This window comes from Zonotrichia leucophrys, chromosome 1 (assembly GCF_028769735.1).
Source record: "Zonotrichia leucophrys gambelii isolate GWCS_2022_RI chromosome 1, RI_Zleu_2.0, whole genome shotgun sequence".
Lineage (NCBI taxonomy): Eukaryota > Metazoa > Chordata > Aves > Passeriformes > Passerellidae > Zonotrichia > Zonotrichia leucophrys.
The window spans coordinates 94,634,518-94,654,441 of NC_088169.1; the positions used below are offsets into that span (position 1 = coordinate 94,634,518).

At 44.8% G+C, this 19,924-nt stretch overlaps 1 protein-coding gene across 4 annotated transcripts; it reads left to right on the forward strand.

Moving 5' to 3' along the window:
- The first annotated feature begins 3,266 nt into the window (after positions 1–3,266).
- LOC135452668 (3 beta-hydroxysteroid dehydrogenase/Delta 5-->4-isomerase-like) lies at positions 3,267–14,249 on the forward strand. 4 transcript variants are annotated; one of them, XM_064723005.1, is made up of 4 exons: positions 3,267–3,556; positions 3,822–4,035; positions 8,780–8,944; positions 12,873–14,249. In XM_064723005.1, the coding sequence occupies exons 1-4, from the start codon at positions 3,482–3,484 to the stop codon at positions 13,685–13,687; spliced, it is 1,269 nt and encodes a 422-aa protein (XP_064579075.1). In that variant the 5' UTR covers positions 3,267–3,481; the 3' UTR covers positions 13,688–14,249. The 4 variants fall into 4 exon arrangements, with proteins under 4 accessions (XP_064579075.1, XP_064579083.1, XP_064579092.1 ...); XM_064723013.1 differs by having other exon boundaries at positions 3,508–3,694; positions 12,873–14,080; XM_064723022.1 differs by having other exon boundaries at positions 3,508–3,614; positions 12,873–14,080.
- Positions 14,250–19,924: the final 5,675 nt, after the last annotated feature.

The following is a 19,924-nucleotide window of genomic DNA, read 5'->3' on the forward strand; positions in this document are numbered from 1 at the left end:
AAGGGTAGTTTATCTACAAAATGGATCCAAACATAAACATTTTTCTTTGGCATATAATGCAAATTTCTCCAGCCTTTAAATATATGAGTCACTCATCAATTTCACCTGAGGAAATAGAGTTCTTCCTAAAACTAAAGGTAAAAGGAGACTAAATGTTTGTTTCTAGATAATTGCCCAAATCATGTGCTGTCTAATATGGCAAAGACTACTGCAAGAAGCCTTTTAGATCTTGGAGATAATGTCAGAAATGTTTACAACCACCTTCTCCGTTCTACTGGAATAATTTTGGTATTACTGAAATAGGAGATTTTTTCTTTGTCAGGTTTGAAGACACAGAAGCACTGAGGCCTCTTAAGGTGGTTTTCTTCATACCATGATAAAGTGTCTTACAACTCTTCTCCACTATGAGAAGTTGTGTTTATTCAGAGTCCAATATAGTTAATTATTTAAATTTTTTCCCCCTCTTGTCAATATATAACTAGTGGAGAGGGAAATGTTTCCCGGAGGGAACAGTGCCTCCCACACTGAAGGGCAGAAGTTTTCCTTGAGTAAAACCACATTTCAAAGTCCAGCCTCTCTCCCAGAGCTGCAGCATGCCAGCTTACAGACAGACAGTGGTACAGAAACACATTAGTTTTTCATGTGAGAAGAAGCATAGAATTGAGAGAGAGAGAGAGAGTGTGTATGTGTGTGTGTATGTGTGTGTGTGTGTGTGTGTGTGTGTGTGTGTGTGTGTGTGTGTGTGTGTTTTAGTCACAATTACTCTATATTTAGAAATCAAAAGGTCCAGCTAAATAATGAGTATGCTTTTGCTGCTTTTGCTTTTCCCTGCTTCAGTTCTCATAGGTCTGGGCAACAGGCCAGACTTCAGAAACCCCTTTCCTGAATTAAAATTCTTTCTGGACAAATAGATCTGTTCTTTCTTTTTTACTTCTGGATACCCTGATTGATAGAAAAATCAGTTTACTTCATTCCATAATTAAACAGCATTGCCCTCTGTAAAAGTACCTTTTATCCTATAAAACTTCCATGCTCATTGCAATACCATGATACAGTTTTTTCCTAAGGCTGCTGGGAATTTGCCCTTCACTATTTCTCTTTGTGTCTTCTCATCTCCACTGCACTCCCTCCCAATCCATTTTCCCCCTTGTGACAAGGCTAAGAAAATATATTCTCTGACATCTTCCAGTCATTGCTCCAAAGTATCTGTCACAGCAAAATCAGAGGAGCAGCTGTTCCTGGGCCAGGCTGGGATGGGACATGGGGCATTGAACATATACTAAGCTATCCACTTAGTCCATGTGTAGCATTTCTCCAACACTCATCAAAATGTACAAGCTCTGATTTTCTAAAATGATGCTCTCAGTAATGCAGTCCACTCTACAGCAAAATATCAGATTGTGGTGGCTTCATTTTACAGACATCAACATAGTTAAAAAATGTCTATGGCTTGACACAGCTTGGTAAACTTTTCAATTACTGCTCAATTATGTTTTTATCTGCAAGTCCCCTACCTGTGCAATAACTCTGAATTTCATCAAGTTGTTCCTGGTGGGGGGGTCTGGTGGACTTTGGCCTTGCTGCTCCCTGGCACCGTTCTGGGGTGCGCAGCCCATTCCCGCATCTGCCTCCCTGTCCTTTGGGGAACACCACCAGAGCCAGTCCTGTCTGCTCAGGAGGAGCTGGCACAGCACTCAGCAGCCCAGCAGCGATATCAACACGAAACAAGAGGTGAAAACGTTGTCTCTAGGTGAAACTGCAGAAGAACCAGGAGTCCTGAGCTGGAACTGAGCAAATTGCTGCAATCTGACCACTGACATTCACACACAGCAGCTCAGATGGAGGCTGCTATGCAGTGATGTATAAAACTCCCTCAAACTAAGCCAAGCATTTGTCTGAGTAGTACCTAAGAGGACAAAGCACTGTAAATCTCCCTGCAGTCCCCTGTGAAGCACTCATCTTCTCATATAAGCACTACCCTGCTAAGCTTGGTCATTCTGATAGGCAAGCTTGGTGCACAAGAGTGTTTTGTATTCCAAGAGGCTACGTGGTGTTGTGTGGTCTTGTAATGCCTCTTCAAAGCATTTTATTTCCTTTTTGAAAGCAAAAAAGGAGCCCTGTTACATAGAATGCCACTTGGAGCAGCAAGTATTTGGCCAGTTATTTTTCCTTGCAAAGTGCACAAAATTAATTTGCAGCAGCTTCTGATAAGAATATACAATGTCAAGGTCCTGAATGTGAAAAGCCAAGGAGAGAAGCACTGATAACAAAATTTTTAAAGCTCTGTTGGGGTAAGTAACAGATTTTCAAGGACTCTGGGATTGGAACAGTTGCCAAAACTTGTCATCTGTGTCAGCTAGAAACCTTTCTCCTCCAACAGAAGAGGTTTTGCTTTCCTCCTGAGACTTGCAAGCCCAGTTTTGCTCTAAAAAAGTAACATTGTGGGGATGCTTCTACAGCTTTTCTCCAGAACTCTCTTTAATGAGTGAACAAAGCCCATGATAGAATAAAAAAAAAAGGAGCTTTGCATGAATGGAAACAAAGCATTTTTAGAGATCCATTCCAGCTATGCCCCAAAACAAGGATCCCTTCTCCAGTGTTTTCAGCCTAATTAATTGTGTTGCTGGGGTTCTTTGTAACTTCCTTGTCGCTCAAGGCAGCTCCCTATTTATCATCCTGCTTCAGCAGGGATGGCAGCCTACCCCTGTGAGAGAGAGAGAGAGAAAATACAGCTGCAGCCAGCGTGTCCTGACAGACCCAGGAGGGCAGTGCTGGCTTCAGGAGATTCAGGCTATTGCCCTGCCCTGGGCTCACACTGCAAAACAGTTTTTCTGGAAGTGGAGTGAAACCCCAGGGAGAAACACCTGGGCATTTTCCCTGCATGTTGGAGATGCAAAGCAGAAACAACACTGCAGATCACTGCAGAGGCACAAACAGCCTTACTTTAAATAGCTACTCTTGCACAAGACATTTCCAGAGGTGAATCTTTCCCTCCTGCAGCTTGAATTTAACTTGGATGGTACATTAAACAATTTCATCACTTCAAATGCCTGTAGTGTACTGAACAAATACAAAATCCCCAGGGTTAGCTTCTGATCTTGCACAGAGAGAGTGACAAACCCACACTGTAATGGGAGAGCCCAGTATCCAGAAATTATACAACGGCAGAACTCACTCCTCAAACCACTTTAAATAGCTTCTCCTCTATTTGCATTTAATTTAAATCCTCCCTACCCTCAATATTGGCACAATACTGGCACTGCATTACACAAGAAAGTGCAGCTGAAGAGAATTATGAACATGAGGGTTTATTCTCTGGGGATTTAGGGATGCAGGACCACATCTAGGCTCAGACCTCACTGTATTCAGAGCCTTCCTCTTTGGTGGGAGTGGTGTGGAAGCATCACATTCTTTTGCAGCAAAGGAGGCACTCAAGAGGGAGGGGAGCAGAATGACTGAGGTGGTGCCCAGCAGGGTATAAATGCAGGCAAATCTCCCCCACGGTCTGCTGAGTGCTAGGGAGGTGGAACCGAGACTCAAGGCAGACTTTTGTGGGGTTTGTTTGGCATTGAAGTCGATTTTGAGCATTTTCAGATTTGCTAATTGAATTGGTGGTTTGTAATGATTTGTTAGAATGTTTTCTTTGCGCGGAAAAAATCCATAGACTACCTCTGAATAGGATTAGCTAGCAAAAGTAAGGCATGCTAAAAAAAATTTTTGATTTAGGGATTAAAGTTTGTTTTTCAGTAGTCTCTCCTTCTGGTAACACCCTTTGATTGGCAGTGTTTCCAGAGCTTGATGTCATATGTTCCTTCCCTCAGGCAGGAGGAGAACCAAGCTCAAGAGACGGCAAATCCACCACCGAGGAGGAGCCCAGAGCAATGTCCCTGGCTGGGGTGAGCTGCCTGGTGACAGGGGCAGGAGGGTTTCTTGGCCAGAGGATTGTGTGCTTGCTGCTGGAAGAAGAGGAGGCTCCGGCTGAGATCCGGCTGCTGGACAAAGCCTTCAGCGCTGAGGCACTCGGCAGGTTTGACAGTAAGTGACATTGCTGGGGCTGTGCTGCAGCTGGGGGAGCTGCAGTCCCTCGTGGGCACCTGGGAAACCTTTACCTGTCATCTGAAACAGCTCTGCAGATAGAGGTATCAGCTCAAGGAATCCTTGCTCTATCCCTCCAAAACAGAAATCAGATGTAAAATGTGAAAACAAGAGGGTTTTTTGTCAGGCCCTGAGGCTTCTGTATACTGTTCATGCAGTAAACAGGCTGTCTTCAACCTGACTCCTCTTACAACAAAACCCACAGAGCAAAATTAATGCAAAAATCTCACACTTCTTCTTGGGGAAAGGGAAAATTCAAGCATTACTGTACTGGGTGGGAGGGCAGAAATATCCAGAGCATGCTGTGGTGGGCTCTGGTGTGCCAGACAGCGAAGGCAGAGAAAAAGTTGTGGGTGCAAATTCCAATGGTTTTCTTCAACCTGTGATTAATTTGATTAATAGTGATCTTCTGGCTGAGAGCTGTGGTGAGGTATTTTTAAAACTGCTTCTGTTAATAACATTATTGCAGTTTCCTGTTTAAGCAAATGCTAAACAGAAGAGACAAAACTCATTTGCAAAGTGCAAGGCAGGATTCTTGAATGGATTGGAGACAGCACAAGGGAGTGATGTGCCCAGTGTCAGAAACAGTCTGTGGCAGCGAAAGCAGCTCAGAGGGTTTTATTTTGAATGCCCTATTTACTGAGATACACTGAGCACATCTATAAAAAGGCATCTCAGGGGCCTAAATTCAGTCAGGTCTGTAAGCCCTTACATTATATTTACTTAACAGTAACTTCCTCCATCACATCTTCACTGCAAGATTCCTATTCCTTTATGCAGGAAACTATATGGGAGCCCTTAAGGAATATCTCTGTATGATTTGCTGAAGAGCCCCAATCACTCTATAGAGCATTAAAGTGTCATCAAGGGACAGCAACAGTGCACAATACACCTGGTACAAATTGCACAAGCCTTTATCACTGTTTTACACAACTCTGCTCCATTTTACAGACTTCTTCTCCATTAAGTCTGACTCAGGATTTCTAAATGCCCCTGAGCCTTGCAGCAGCCCTTCCTGCTCTGGTTTCCAGAGAGTTCCCACAGGAACAAACCCAAAACCTGCAGCTACAGTAGAGGCTGAAGCAGCAGGAGTGTGTGTGGTTTAGCAGTGATGCAGCAGGGCAGAGGCATCTACATTGATTTGGGCCAGAAGAGCTTTGTGGGGACAATGGAACATCCTGGGGAGTGACAACCATTGTTTGTGTGGTCACAGTGTTGGCTGGGCTGCAGCAAACGTTTTGATGTTTTGTTTTTTTGTTAATAGGCAAGCTCTGTGCCCTCTTTCCTTATTCTCCCTTCTTCATGGAGCACTGCCCACACACTCCCTCTCCTATTCTTTTAACATTCCTTCTGCCTATCTGAGCAGCACAGGAGGTAGGGAAAAATCAGTTACCAAAGCCTTTTCTTCCCCATAAACAGGTGGTAGGGACCATAGGCTGACATTCCAGATGTGTTTAAACAGATCTGAACACCTGCACTTTGACTGGGAGCTCCTCTGTCTGCGTCAGCCCTTGTGGCTGCATCTCTTTTAGTGTCCTGCCAGTCCCTGTGCTCACAACTACCCGAAATATTTCCCTGCTGTTCCCTTTCAAGCCCTTCTCTGTCTCAGTACTCCTATTCCCAGTGTGAGGCTGCTACAGAACCTGTGGGTGGGGCTGGCGTCTTCTGACCTGCATTTTTTTTACTACAGGGACTTCTACTTGCTAGCAGATGTTATCTGGACTTCTGGAACAGCCAGGAGCAGAGCTGAGTGGGTTGTTTCCTCGCTAATCTCTTGAGCACCTTGCACTTGCAATATCTGTGCAGAGTCAGGGCTGTGGGTAGTGAGAGAGCAGTGTGTGCAATCACAGGTCCCTGTCCCAGAAGGCACTCAGGGGCACTCCCCTTTTGTCCACACAGCTTTCCTGGTGAGAGCTTGACCACCCCATCAGTCTGTGTAGGACAGTGGCACTTGTGGTCTTCCACAGCCCCAGGGAGTCTGGGATGATCCAGTCAGTGTCCAGGGCTGTGAGCTGGAATCCACCTGGTTCCATTGTGTGGTTGAGAATGGATGTCACATTCAACATGGCTCTTTGGTGCCTGGGTTTCTTACCTCCCACCTCCCATGTCAGATTTATCTTTCTGCCCTTCCTGTGCTCCCACTTACACAATCCTTTCTTTGTTGTTCACTATTGCATTGGCACTTCTGGAGAAATCAAAACTCCTATGTTGTTCTCAAGTTTAGGGGAAATAGTCTGACTGTACTGCTGAGTCAAAAACTGCTCACAACAGGACACTGAATTTTATTGAGAAATCATTGCATTTTCAAGCAAAAACTACCCACAAGCAAGCAGGGAGATTACTTACAATTCAGAGGACACAGAAACCACTGGTGAAGAAGAACAAGTTTTCCCAGTGAGTAAGTACTTTGTCATAATCACTTTATACAAAAATGGAGAGCTGACTTGAATTTTTTCTGTTCCTCCCCCTCTGACCTCCCCACAAGTGTTCTTTTGCTGCCTGGGCAATGGTTTGTCTAGATGGAAATCAAGAGCAGTTCTCTCTGCTGGCCATCCCTGACTGAAACCCCTGCCAGTCATTTCTTAACTCTCCTTTCTTCCAAGCTCACCTGTAGTTTTCTCTTCACCCAGAGCAAAACAAGATCACTCTGCTGATTCCTGACATGCAGCTGATGCTGCTAAAGGGAGCAAGGCCCACATTGTACTTACCACAGCAACTTCTGCTGGCTAAAACAGAATTGAGGAGCAGATTTCCTGACTCATATCATACACACACAAACTGCAAGCCCAAACAAGGCACAAAGCACCTAGACAGCAGACTTCTTGTGATCAGCTTTAAAAGGAACAGGCTTCTTCTGTACTTTTCCCAAAAGCTTTGATTTGCATGTGTAAAACTTCCATTTTCCTAACCCCTTCCTGGGCACTGTGATAACTTTGAAGAGGTCACATGTCAGAATTTATGTTGTGAAAACTATTTCTGTCTGTTCTTGGGACTATTACAACCCTATAAAGCCTTGTTCTTGGAGAACATCAACCTAAGGGCAGTGCAGACACTAATATTTATTGGAGCAAATCTAACTACCAGGAGCTTAAAAAGAGCCCAGCCCTAGTCTGACACTTTTGCATCCATGCAAGCAGAGATCAGAGAGAAGCTTCTGGAGACAGAATCCTAGGAAATGAATGCAGTCTGTAAAATAAAGGAGCAGAAGAGAGTGTGTGGCAATGACTGTGCTGGGAGGGCAGCAACTCCAGATTTAGTAACAGTTCAGCAAATGTTCCACAAACCTTAAATCTCAGACCAACTGTGTGTGGTGGGAGAAAAAAAGTCCCTTAAGCCTGTTGCATCAGAATAATTGTTAAATTGACACAGGATTACATTCTTAGCGTGCTATAGAGAAAATGAGATAAAACCATTTGAAAATATATCCCCACTCAGTTCCAGATCCAGCAGCTGTCTCTCTCAGTGTTTCTTATTACAGATATGGGATGAAATACTGCCTGCTTTGGAGCTGGTGACAAAGCACTAGGATACATGAGATTTCAGTCATGGCTGAAGATAAAAGCTGTACAAATTAATCAGGTTCTTCTCTTATCTAAAAGGGGCATTTGATGATGCTGAAGAAGACAGAGGCTCTGCCTGTGCTGCAGAGTCCCTGCCCAGAGGCTGTGCCTGGGGAGCCATCTAGTGCAGCCACAGCAGTGGCTCCCAGGGGACTTGGTGATGGCACCAGCTCCTCACAGGCTGTGGTCATGCTGGGGAAGTCCCCTCCTGTCCCCTGGCACTGCTGAGCTAGGCCAGCTGAGGCCCCTGCACAGCAGCACTGCCTTGGACTGGGCATCTTTTTCCACGTGATTGTCCGGTGCTGGCTCATTTTGTGTAGCTCTGGGCTGCAGAAAGAATCCTTCTGCCCAGCACACGATGGCTCTGAGACCTAGAGCTCCTCTGGGGTCACACACTGCAGCTGCTGTGGAGGGACACGGCTTAAAAAGCAGGATTTAATCAAGCCAGGCTGAGGTAGCTCAGGAGAACACTCTTGAGAGCTCAGGTATGAACCAGAAAGATGTGCAGGCTAAAAATTACCCACAGCACAGACACTGAAATGGAGCTGGAAGAAGCAGTGTAGGTCCTGGCCAAGGTACAAGAGAAAGATGTCAGAATTGTATGTGATTTATTAGGAGAGCTGCAATACAGGCAAGGTAAAGGGACAGAAAGTAGGCATGAACACATCCCTGTGCTCACATGCTCTGGGTGGAGAGAGATCATTCATCAGCCTGAAGACAGAAACATGCAGTGCCTGTTCAGTGCTCTTGGGTTAACACATCCATAGCCAGCCAGCCAGCAGAACATGCACAGCCAAAGCCACTCCTCTGTGAGCTTCAACACAGGCACAACTCGAGGAAGCTTGCTAGCAGGAGGAGAGATCTCTCTCTAAAAAATAAAATAGAAACACGTTGAATATTGGCTCCAGATCTGTGGCAGGTAATGCAAAATAAACCTCTGTAGCACTGTAGTTAGCATTGACAATAGAGTCCTGGGGAGATGCCCTCTGTTTCACAGCCTTAAATATCCCTGCAGTTCCTGGACAGCCAGCACCTGCCAGGCAGGGTCAGCTCTTCAGCAGCCTTCCAGAACTCTTCTTAGGGTGCCTGTAAGGTCCTGTGCTCTGTTTTCTGCTGCCCTGCAGAGTTCAAGGGGAAGACTGAGCTGAAGATCCTGGAAGGGGACATCCGAGATGTGACATTCCTGCACCGCGCCTGCCAGGGCGTCTCCCTGGTCATCCACACGGCCTCCCTCATTGACACCCTGGGCCTCATCGAGAAGAAGCTGCTCTGGGAAGTCAATGTGACAGGTGAGCAGGGGAAGCACCTTCCTCAAAGCCACATCTGTGTCCTGATCACTGCTCAGGGAAGGGAGCACATGAGCTGTGGTTGTTTTGGGCCAGGTTACCTGGGTTGTCCTGCATTGTGCACAGACAAACCCAGGGGTGCAAATCCCATGTTTGTGCAGCCCCAAGAAGTTCTGGGCCTCTCCACATCCAGTCTTCCACTGCAGGGCAGTGCAGGATCACTCACTCTTGTTAACACTTATGTATGCCCATGCTGAGGTCTGCACAGGCTCTGCCTTCAGTGGTGATAGTTACAAACCCATGCTCAGTGGAACTTTCTGGAAGAAATTCCCCTCTGAAATCCCAATGCTTACCTCAGAAATTGGTTCTTATTCTCCCACCCCACATGGCATCCCTGCCTGTGTACGTTTTTCAATGTTTACAACTACTGCAGACTTTGGCTGCAGCTACAGAAATGTTGCACTAATAACATCCCAGAGCCTGCGGCTCTCTCCTTGCTATTCCTTTTCTTCTGCTCTTTCTCCTTTTGCTTCCTCTGCCTTTAAGTCTGTGTGTGCAAGAAGGCAGTTGAAAGGAACAAGTACTCTCCCACCTTGAGCTTATAATTTATTAGTTCCCAACAAATTCAGAGCTTTGGGAGGGAGGAGTTTCAGTGACACAGTGATGGGATTTTCCCTTCCACTAAGGAACCCCCATTCCTCAGGAAAGATCAGGTGAAGGGAGAAGGTTTTGACTTAGGAATGGCCCATGTAGAATCACCTACCAGAAAGTTCAATGTATTTCCTAAAGGAACAACTTCACCCCTGTCTGTGATGCCAAAACCCTCAGTGCCATTCAGAGAACGGGCACTGCCTAGCCTGCATGCACACACTGGCCTCCCTGGCTGTGCTGCTTCAACAGCTTGGGGCAGATTTGGGGAAGATGTTCTTATTTACATGAACAGCTTTCCCAGTTCTTTGTTCCCCTCTGCCACAGCCACAGGGCTTCTTCACAGAGAAATAAGGAACATACCTGTACAGGCATCACTTTCAAATACTGGCTGCTCACCAGGGCTCAGAGGAAGAGAGAATTCTTGGCAGTCGAGTAGTTTCTTACATGTACCTGACAAACAGTGGGATGGCATTGTAGTTGTTTTATGTGCCTCATTCCCTGTATCATTAGCTTCCAGACCCTTTCATTTTGGTTCAATCAAAGCCATAAATTGTCAGTGATCAAAGCACAGAGCCCACTGGGCAGCCTCTTAGGCCCCTGTCAGGAGGGATGAGTAGAAAGGCAAGTTCCTGGAAACCTGTGCATTGGGTAATATGAAAATATACCTGGTTGGTAGTTCAGAGAAAGGATTTCTAAAGCTCTGTCTTGAGGCCTGTACTCCTGCTAAAATCTGGTTTTTCACAGCAGAATGTGCTGCTTAAACACATTTTACCATGGGGAAAAATAAAAAACAACAACTGCAAAAAAAAAAAAAAAAAAAAAAAAAAGAAAAAAAAAAAATAAAAGAAAAGAAAAGAAAAGCAAAAAGAAAAAAATCTAACTACTATTAAAATGTCCCAGAAAGCTCTTTAGCTCTGACTCCCCAGTACTCACTCCCTTGCCAACAGTGTCTGCCTATGGGTGAAAAAAGCCCACTGGGCCAGGGGGGATTAGCTGATAACATTTGCTAGAATGAAATACCACCCACAGTCCTGCTCCCAGAGCCAAGTGGCCACAAGGTCAGTGAGTGAATGCTGCTGTCCTCTCTTCCCTGTTTTCTTCCATTTCCATTCGGATGCTCTTCTCGTTTTCTGACCAGCCAGGGCACTGCTATGTATTTCATGGGCTTGCAGGATGAAAGTTTTGTTTCTCCTAGGAAATAGAACTTGTGTAATATAAATATAAATGTTTCTATAATAGAAATGTTTCAAGAATCAGATGTGGCTGTTCATGAACCAGGACAGAAGTGAGAAAGTTAAACTTGCCTTGATGCAGGGCTTTCCTCCATTGCCACACAATATCTCAAAGCAAAACTATCTTTTTAGGAAGGAAAGGAAGCAAATTTTTAAAAGGAAATGAATTGAGAAAATAATTAATTATAATCAAAACAAAATACCTTCTGTGAACCAGATCCTCAGCCAGAAGGGCAGGCAAACCATGGGGACCCTCTCACTGAATAAAGCATGTAACACAGTAATAATTTACTTTATTACATGCTATATGAAACATACTCAGATTCCCATTACTGTAGGAATCTTTAAACTTTTACATACAACTCTGATTTTCAAATAAACCACATTTTATTTGGGTGAAAATTATCTTGAACAGATATCAACTGTCAAGATTATTTTATTATTGCCTTTTTCTAAAACTTGCTATCTCATTTGATTTCATCAAGACCTTCTGTATTTGATTACTTTCCCTCAATTATCAAATGGTATTGACAGCAGGAATAAAGCTATTATTTTTAAAATAATATAATAAATACATTTTTTTTCCAGATGATCCTGGCTTTTATGTCATCTAAACAGGGTGACTTGCATGAACTCATTTTTCACATTAATTTATTCCTGTTTGTGTAACTTTTTTTCAGTGCACTTCCTTAATGTTTCTGAAAACCTCATACAGATTTGTTTTCCATTTGTTTTAATTTCTTTCTTTTTCTTGTTCAGGCTTGAAAAGAGGAATTTTGGTGCCCTAACAATATTCAGTTCAATAATTCTTCCTATTTTTCACTCATTAACAAGTCCATATTTTGCTGCCAATATTTCTGGCTCTTCTGAACCTCTGTAATTCATGGTATTTGTTTCAGTCACACTAGCCTGGTCTGCCTTGCGCTGCCTTCAGTTGTTGCTGTAGCAGAGTGAGCAGACTTGGAAGATCTTTAATGTGCCTCACTGCTGGTGCTTGATTTTATCCTCTAGATTTTAGGCTACACCCTTCAGATATCATATCAGTCATTTTAATTTAATGTTCCTTTGCTGAAGATGTTTTCAAATGTCTTTGAGCTGTGTCTTCATTTCCAAAGTCACTGGCCTTTCTGCATTTAATTTCTCTCATTACACCATGCAGAACAAGTAAGGCAATTTCTGCCTGAAAGCCGGGTAGAAAAAATATTCTAATTGCAACTATAACAACACAACTTATTAAAGTATTTATTTCCCCCTTCAGTGTGCTTTCCTTGTTTAACCTTCTTGGCTATTTAAAAGACTTTGAACAGCTGACCTCTGCTGCCCCCGATGAAAGCATTAAAGGATTTTAAATGTAAGAAATCCTGTACTACTGCAAGGAAAAGCCAGATTATGCCAGAAAAGGAGGCAAACATACACAAGCCTCTCTTTTCCCATTGCACTTCATGATCTTTGACTACATGTTATAGTGCCTTGCTTCACCATGTTTCTGTCCAAGCCCTTCTCTTTAGCCAGTCAAATATTGGATAGATTTGCACTGGGTGTGAGTGCACTGATTTTGCAGCAGACCTTCAGGTCCCATAATAATTTTGCCCCTTCTTAGCAAACCAAGAGCATCCTCAAACCTGAAAAATATGGGCTTCACCATGGAGCATGGATGATACCTAAGGAGAGGGGCAGCTTCTGAAGGTTCTCTGCCTTAAGCCTACTCAAGTTGGCACAAATCCCTGATGTGTGGAAGGAAGTCTCCATGCTAAGGAAGGGCAAAATTTTGATTCTTGGCATAAAAAAACCTCCCACAATATGCAATTAGGATCAAATATTCACCCTTGTTTAACTCTGGAAGGTGCACTGATACCACTTAAATACACTTTCAGAGCAGGTTCAGTGTCATTGAATATATAGCCCTGTTCAGGACAGGGTTTTCCCAGCTGCAGGGAGGGGGATCTGGATAAGCTCAGGCCACAGATGCTGTTTGTGATCTGAAACCCCCACTTTTCCCTGGTTAGGAGGCCCTAACCTAGACTGCTTTTCATGTTTGTTTTCTGAAGGTACTCAGCTGCTGCTGGAGGCATGCATCCGCTGTAATGTCCAGCACTTCATTTACACCAGTACCATAGAAGTGACGGGCCCAAACTGCAAAGGGGACCCCATTTTCAATGGGGACGAAGATACAGCTTATGAGAGCACATCCAAATTTCCTTACGCCCAAAGCAAGAGACTGGCAGAGGATGCTGTGCTGAAAGCAGACGGCCAGGTGCTGAAGGATGGCGGCACGCTGATGACCTGTGCCCTGAGATCCATGTACATTTTTGGGGAAGGCTGCCCCTTTCTCCAAGGACATCTGGACAAGTGCCTGCTGAACAAGAACATCTACCTGCGCTTCTCCAGGAAGGAGGCTCTGGTGAACCCCGTGTACGTGGGGAACATTGCCTGGGCACACGTGCAGGCAGCCAAAGCCCTGCGGGCCCCGCAGAGAGCCAAGCACGTCAGGGGCAAGTTCTACTACATCTCAGATGACACTCCTCACATGAGCTACGCCGACCTGAATTACGAGCTGACCAAGGAGCTGGGGTTTGGGATTGAGCCCCGGCTGCCCATGCCCCTGACAATGCTCTATTACTTCTCTCTGCTGCTGGAGATGCTGAGCTTCCTGCTGAGGCCCTTTGTCAGATACGTGCCCTCCACCAATCGCCACCTGGTCACGCTGCTCAACACCCCCTTCACCTTCTCCTACAGAAAGGCACAGCAGGATTTTGGCTACGTGCCCCGCTACTCGTGGGAAGAGGCCAAGCAGGGCACCGGTGAGTGGCTTGCCTCCGTGATCCCCCAGAGAAGGCTGATCTTGCAGAGCAGCACTGCCTGAGCCTGAAGAGGAGCTGAAACCCAGCTAAGCAAGTAGGGCCTTGAGCCAGAGGAAAGCCTGTTACAGACATGTTTTATGAAAAATCCTTCCCTTAAGATTTTTTTCTCCTGAGAAGCTGAGAGGTCTCAAGAACAAAATGTAAACAATGATTATCTGCTGCTGTGGAATGCAGCAGGTGGATCTGGGATTGGTCTCATGCAGTTGTTTTTAATTAATGGCAAATCACAGTCCAAATATGTCTCTCTCTGGTCAGACACAAGATTTTGTTATTCATTCAATTCTTCTTCTTGCTTGTTAGCCTTCTGATGAAATCCTTTCTTCTATTCTTTTAGTATAGTTTTAATATAATATATATATATCACTAAATAATAAATCAAGCCTTCTGAAACATGGAGTCAGTTCCTTGTCTCTTCCCTAGTCCTAGGACCCCTGCAAACACCACCACAGAGGGCCAGGAGAGCAGCAGCAGCAGCAAACTACAAAGCATTTAAATGAATACTTCGTGTAAGAGCCCACTGCAATCCCTCACCCTCGACCTCAGAATAAATAAAAGTGAAATGTTCATTTGTTTGTTGGTACAGGCTGATGAGCATAACTGTACTGCATAGTTCACACCCACTTGTACATCTCTGCAGCACAAGGACTTATTTTAGCAAGACTCCACACAATCCATGGTGTGAACACTTCAGCCCTTCTTTTACTCCACGCCACCTCCAAGGTTTTTGCAAAACATTTGTCCTAGAAGCTTGATCACACTTTACAAATGTGCGCCACTCAGCTACTCCCTGTTCACTCAGAGTTTGCCAACCTCACCAAACAGGCAGCAGGCAGAAGCCACCTGATGGCAAAAGCTGCAACAAATCTTGTTCACTTTTTCAAGGGCATTGTGCATTTCATGTTCACCCGACAGTCAAACTCTGAGCACCGTAAGCATTGTGAGATCAAAAGTACAATGTAAGTGCAATACAGTTTTAGTCAGGACAGCATGTGGAGGGAGAGAAGGGGCAGACCTGGTCAGGTGAATACTCCTTTATGCACCCTCATTTTGCAATAAATCCAGTGGGTGTCCAGCAGAACAACTTCAAGAAAATGGAATGGAGAAAAATATTGCAGGAAGGCCTTGATCACAGAAGGGTTCCCACTGCAGAGTCAATGTATTTGTGAGCACTGAGGAAAAATAAAGAGTGCTGAAAAATATCCTGCTCCTACCACATTTCAGCTGGGAACAAAGGCTAACCTAGGCTGATAGGTACACGTGTGCTGCCCCTGTGCTTCTCTGATGGCCACATGAGCTTCTGCACAATGTGTGACTTGACTTGTGGGCAAAAATACAGATCTTGTCTGAACAAACAAATCTGATCCAGTGTTTGTTTCTCAAACATACATCTCACTTGCTGAAAACAACTCTAAAATATGGGAATTCCTCTGTTGTTTCAGAGGTGTGAACAGAAACATTTTACCTGACTCAATACTAATATAAACAAATCACACTTCCAGGGGTGCTGAGTGCTTGAAGTCTGTGTTCAGTTTAATTATTCAGCACCCTAGACATTAGATAGTCCCAGTGCAAACATAACTATGTGCTTGAGTAACATTTTTGGTCAACTGTGTGAGCTCTGAAGTAGCAGAATAGCAGACACCAGAACTGTCAGTCATGTTCTGGGGACATAGATCCCCACAAGGGTATGGCCTTTGGTTTCCATCTGCCTGCGAGGAGATTACTTCATCCCTCCCTGCCTTCAGATGTGAGATGATTCATCTTTTCTGCCATGGTGACGATGATTATCAAACATCCTGAAGGAACACAGGACCTGTCTTCCAAAGAGGTGTGGGGAGAGAAGGAAGGCTCACAAGCACTTTGGGTGCAGCTGCTTTGGGCCCTGGCAGAGCACCAGCTGCTCCTGTCAGGCCTCACCTCTCCCTGCAGCTGGGACACTGCACTTGGATCTCTCTGCTTTCTTCTTCTCCATCCCCTTCCATGGACACTGTTCCTCTTCCCTCCCCTGCAGGCACACTCTTATTTCATTTATTCTGCTCTCTGCACACCCTTAGAAAAGCAAAAACATGTTTAGCACAGTAACACCCACAGTTTTTCTGGGCCAGTGATATTTCATCCTAATGCTCAGTGAGTGCCAAGCAATGGGTGCAGCCATGGCTGCTCTGTCCCTGAGGTAGAGGCAGGAAGGGCAATCCAGGCACAGGGAATTAGATCAGCAAGGGAAGAGGGACAACAGCAGCAAAGCCACTGTTTAACAGGGGGAGACACTTCACACATCAAAGGGGTGGGGCATTAAAACACATACCAGAAAACTGGGACAACTTTCCACATGTTTAACAGAGATCCTAAAATATTCACAGATGGTGCCAGAGAGAATAAAGGATAATTTTTCTTCCACAGTTCAGTGACTTTTTTCCCAAGTGCAAGCTCCCATTGCCAGACTTTTCTTTGCCATTTTTGCCTTCACAGGAAGACAGTGGGATCTTTTTCATCTCTCCAAGAGCCTTGCTCCCAACAGTCAGATTTCTAACTGCCAAATTCCTCCTTTGTTGAACTCCCTCCCTGTGTCTTGCTACCACATCCCTTCCTTCAATCCCCACGACAAGCCATTCCTGCTTACAGGAAGCTCATTCCCCACTTCTGTCCCTGCCTGAGCAGCCCTGGGTTGGCATCTATGTTGCCTTTTGCTTCAGGTGGCTGCCCAAAATAGTGGAGTGCCTGCAATAAAACATCCTGGAAGCCCAAGGGAGTGGCTACCTGAGACATTTATCCTGCTGCCCAGAGGCACTGGAGCTGTTGTGTGCTGTTACCCAGTAACAAACACAAGCCAATAAAGATATTCCAAGGATACCGCGAGGGAGAACAGGCAAACTTACTGCAGAGGGTTGATTTCCTGCAAGTTTGCACTCCAGTCTACTTTGCAGTAACTTGTTTCCATGCTCTTACCCTTGGCAGGTTAGCAAAATGGCTACAAAATGCACTTGACCAGGACGAGCCTTGTTGTTTTTACGTCAGCTGACCAGGACCATTCTTCTGATTCAATTAGTTTGTCTGGCAGTCAAGAAAGCAAACTATTGGTTATCAATGAAGCTCCACTGTCAACAGGATCACAGTCAGTAAGAACTTTACTTCTGTATAAAGAATGGAAAGGGAAAAACCCCCAAAACATTAAGGTTGCTTTGCTGGAAAGGCGTTTATTTACCCTTCAGACATGCAGAATAGGACAAAATAGCAAATATATGGTATTTACATGCTACAGGCAAATTAATGACTTCTGGTTCTAGCAGGTTCAAAACCCTACATTTATAAAGACCACCATTTGCTGTTAAATATTTTGTCTCTGCAGAAGAGCAGAGTTTTGTTTGCTAAAAGAGACCAGGAACTACAATAATGCACATTTTAATAGATTTAGGAATAAGGAAGAAGCTCCAGAGGAACAGAAGCAAAAGTGGCTATCATGTCAATACCAGAAATCCATGCCTGGAACTGGTATCATTAATATAGGATACAGTCAATGGAGGACAGTTGGATAGTTGATGCCAATGAGCATGTATTTGTGAAAAATCCATTTTATCAGACAAGCATGACACTGGTATTCTGAGTGCATTGCAGACTTCAAATAATGATAATTTTTATTTTACATTATGAAGTTAAATGGATTAATGCAGACTAAATTATAAAAATCATAAAATTGATGTTAACTTTCTCAATAATGATCTTTAAAATTGCTTTTTTTCCTTTTTAAAGCTTTGGCTCAGTTCACAGGCTTTGTGCAGAATAACAATGTGAAAAGTTATGAACAGGCCCTGTTATGTAGGAAACCAAAGTACCAATTGTTTCTCGACCTGAGAAATCTGTCACTTATACATGTAGATATAATAGATTATAGTGTCTGTAAAGCTAATTTGGGAAGTGGGAGCACAGTTGGGTACATTCCCAAAGAACAACTTCACCACTCCTTGCCATGTCCCCTGCAGTCCCATGTAATACTCTTCTCCCTCCTGAAAGCTCTCCCTCTGCATCTCCATCCCAGCTCAAAATCCCCTGGATAACTGGAATTCATGTGTAGCTGTGCAATGGATTTCTTACTCAGACCAGTGATTGCTATTTCTAGACAATCCTCATTCACAAAGCTAAACTTGTCTCATTTCTTAAATAAGATGTGTCTCTCCAGTGCTGGCAGCAGGCACTGAATATTAAGCAGTTAAGGATTAATCTGCAAAAGGGAAAAGAATATTAATCAAAAATAAAGATATATTAAATCTCCAGCTTGATCCTATAACAGGTGCCACTCAAAATGCTTAACATGCATTGTGGAAGACCATAAAGACAGAGAAAGGTAGGGATTTTTTGCTGCCTAAAACGTGGAAAGACAATCTAGAAACTTGAAAGGAAATAAAATACATGTGGGCAAAAATTGCTTTGAAGGTACTGATATACTCAGTAATCATCTCATCCTTTCAGTTTTTTGGTTTTTTTTGTAAAAAGAAAATAAATTACAGGAATGAAGCATCTTCAGCTTCTCTATTTTCTTTTTCAAATATTCTTGCACCTCAAAATTTTCTATGTGGTGATTTCATCAGAAGCTAGATATGTATTTTTCTGATAATCCCACATGCAATTTTAATTATATATTTAGGTTTCATTTATCTAGACCAAAAGCACACTGGATTTTTCACATGCTCTTGGGCTTGCTACATGCTCAGTTTGCAATTTATTTGTGCTGATGACATAAGGAACGCTGCACACTCAGCACTAAGTCCAAGAAAGTTCATTTTCAAGGGGAAGTTTCTTTTGGTCCAAATTGGAATTGATGTCTCTTGTCTACAGGGCTCTTGAAATAACCCCTGGCCCACAGGTGTTGCTGCAGCAATGGTCTCTCTGGCAATAATCAGATGAGAACTGTCTGATCCCCGTCATGGCACGGTAGGTATTGCCTGTACAAAGTGGTTGGGGCAGTGTGGTTCTGCAGTGTTCAACTTCTCCTGCTTCTCCAGGAACTTTCCCTCAGCCCCCTTAAATGTACTGGCTATGTATTTACAGAGAGGATGTGTATTTACTATTACAGCGGCCTCATTTAATTCGAACTCTGTTCCTGGCATTGCTATAAATGAGGGAAAGGAACCAGGAAAGGCTCTCAGCAGGAGCCGGGTCACCTCTAGGAACAAGGTCTGTGATTAACTGCGAGCTGGCCGGGTCCTGCTGCAGGACACAGATCCCAGCTGGAATCTCCTGCCCTCGGTGCCTCCCCCTGGGCTCTGGGAGCAGCCAAGCTGGGCATCAGGGGCTGAAGGCAGCGGGCAGAGCCCCTGATGGACTGGACAGCCGGGTGGGAAGGGGCCACGGACACGCCTGGGAGAGGTCCGGGGTAAGGACCCGATCTGTGCCAGACTCCGTGTCTGGGCTGGCTGCTCAGGTCCGATCCGGCTGGCTGTGGCCCTCAGCCCGCACGATCTTACATGGACAAAGGCAAAAGACGAGAAGCGCTCTTCTCCACGTGGGAATGAGTGTCCTCCCTTTATTCCCAGGAGAACTACCAGATGGAAAAACCCACACGGACCGAGACCGGCTGGGGAATGGGAGGCGAAGGGAGGAGCGCAGGCAATGGGACCCCGGTGAGGAGGGGCGAGAGGAGGGACTGACCAGGGCAGAGACCCCCAGGGGGTTTTGGGGAGAGGGGTGGGTGAGAGGAAAGCCATATGATAAGAGAGGGAAAGAACAAACCATGTGATATAATTTCAACTATTCAGTGCAATATAAAGACTACTCAGTGCAAATCTCCACTCACCCAGTGCCAAACAACAATTAAATTAACTATTTAGTGCAATACCACAGATCTGCATTCAGATCTCGCCATCCTGCCACAGGGAAAGTTGTTTAGGGCACGGGATGTCCAGGAGCGGCCGCTGGGTGGGGTGAGTGCCGTGTAAACCTGGGGCTCTCCCTGCGTGTCCCCTTCCCGCAGCTCCTGGGCGAGGACACAGCGGGACCGGAGCCCAGGATCAGGGCTTGCTCCTCGGTGGCATTTCTTCCTCTTCTTGGAAAGGGAGGAGTGCACGATCAGCTCTTGGGTAGGACTGATGCTTTGTTTCACACAGCTTAGATTTGCTGGCTCAGTTGTCTGTGCCTCTGACTGCCACAAGATGGTATCTTCAGCGATGGTTTCCCCTCTCTTGCTCTGCAAAGCCCGACTTAATATTCCGACTGCGGAGTTTCTGTCCTCACAAAGTCTGCACTTT

Bases quoted from the DNA above. Each gene is read 5' to 3' on its own strand.
- LOC135452668 (XM_064723005.1), top strand. From the start codon at position 3,482: ATGCAGGCAAATCTCCCCCACGGTCTGCTGAGTGCTAGGGAGGTGGAA. The intron at 3,557-3,821 runs GTTTGTTTGGCA...TCCTTCCCTCAG, and splicing joins TCAAGGCAGACTTTTGTGGG to GCAGGAGGAGAACCAAGCTC. The intron at 4,036-8,779 runs GTAAGTGACATT...GCTGCCCTGCAG, and splicing joins GGCACTCGGCAGGTTTGACA to AGTTCAAGGGGAAGACTGAG.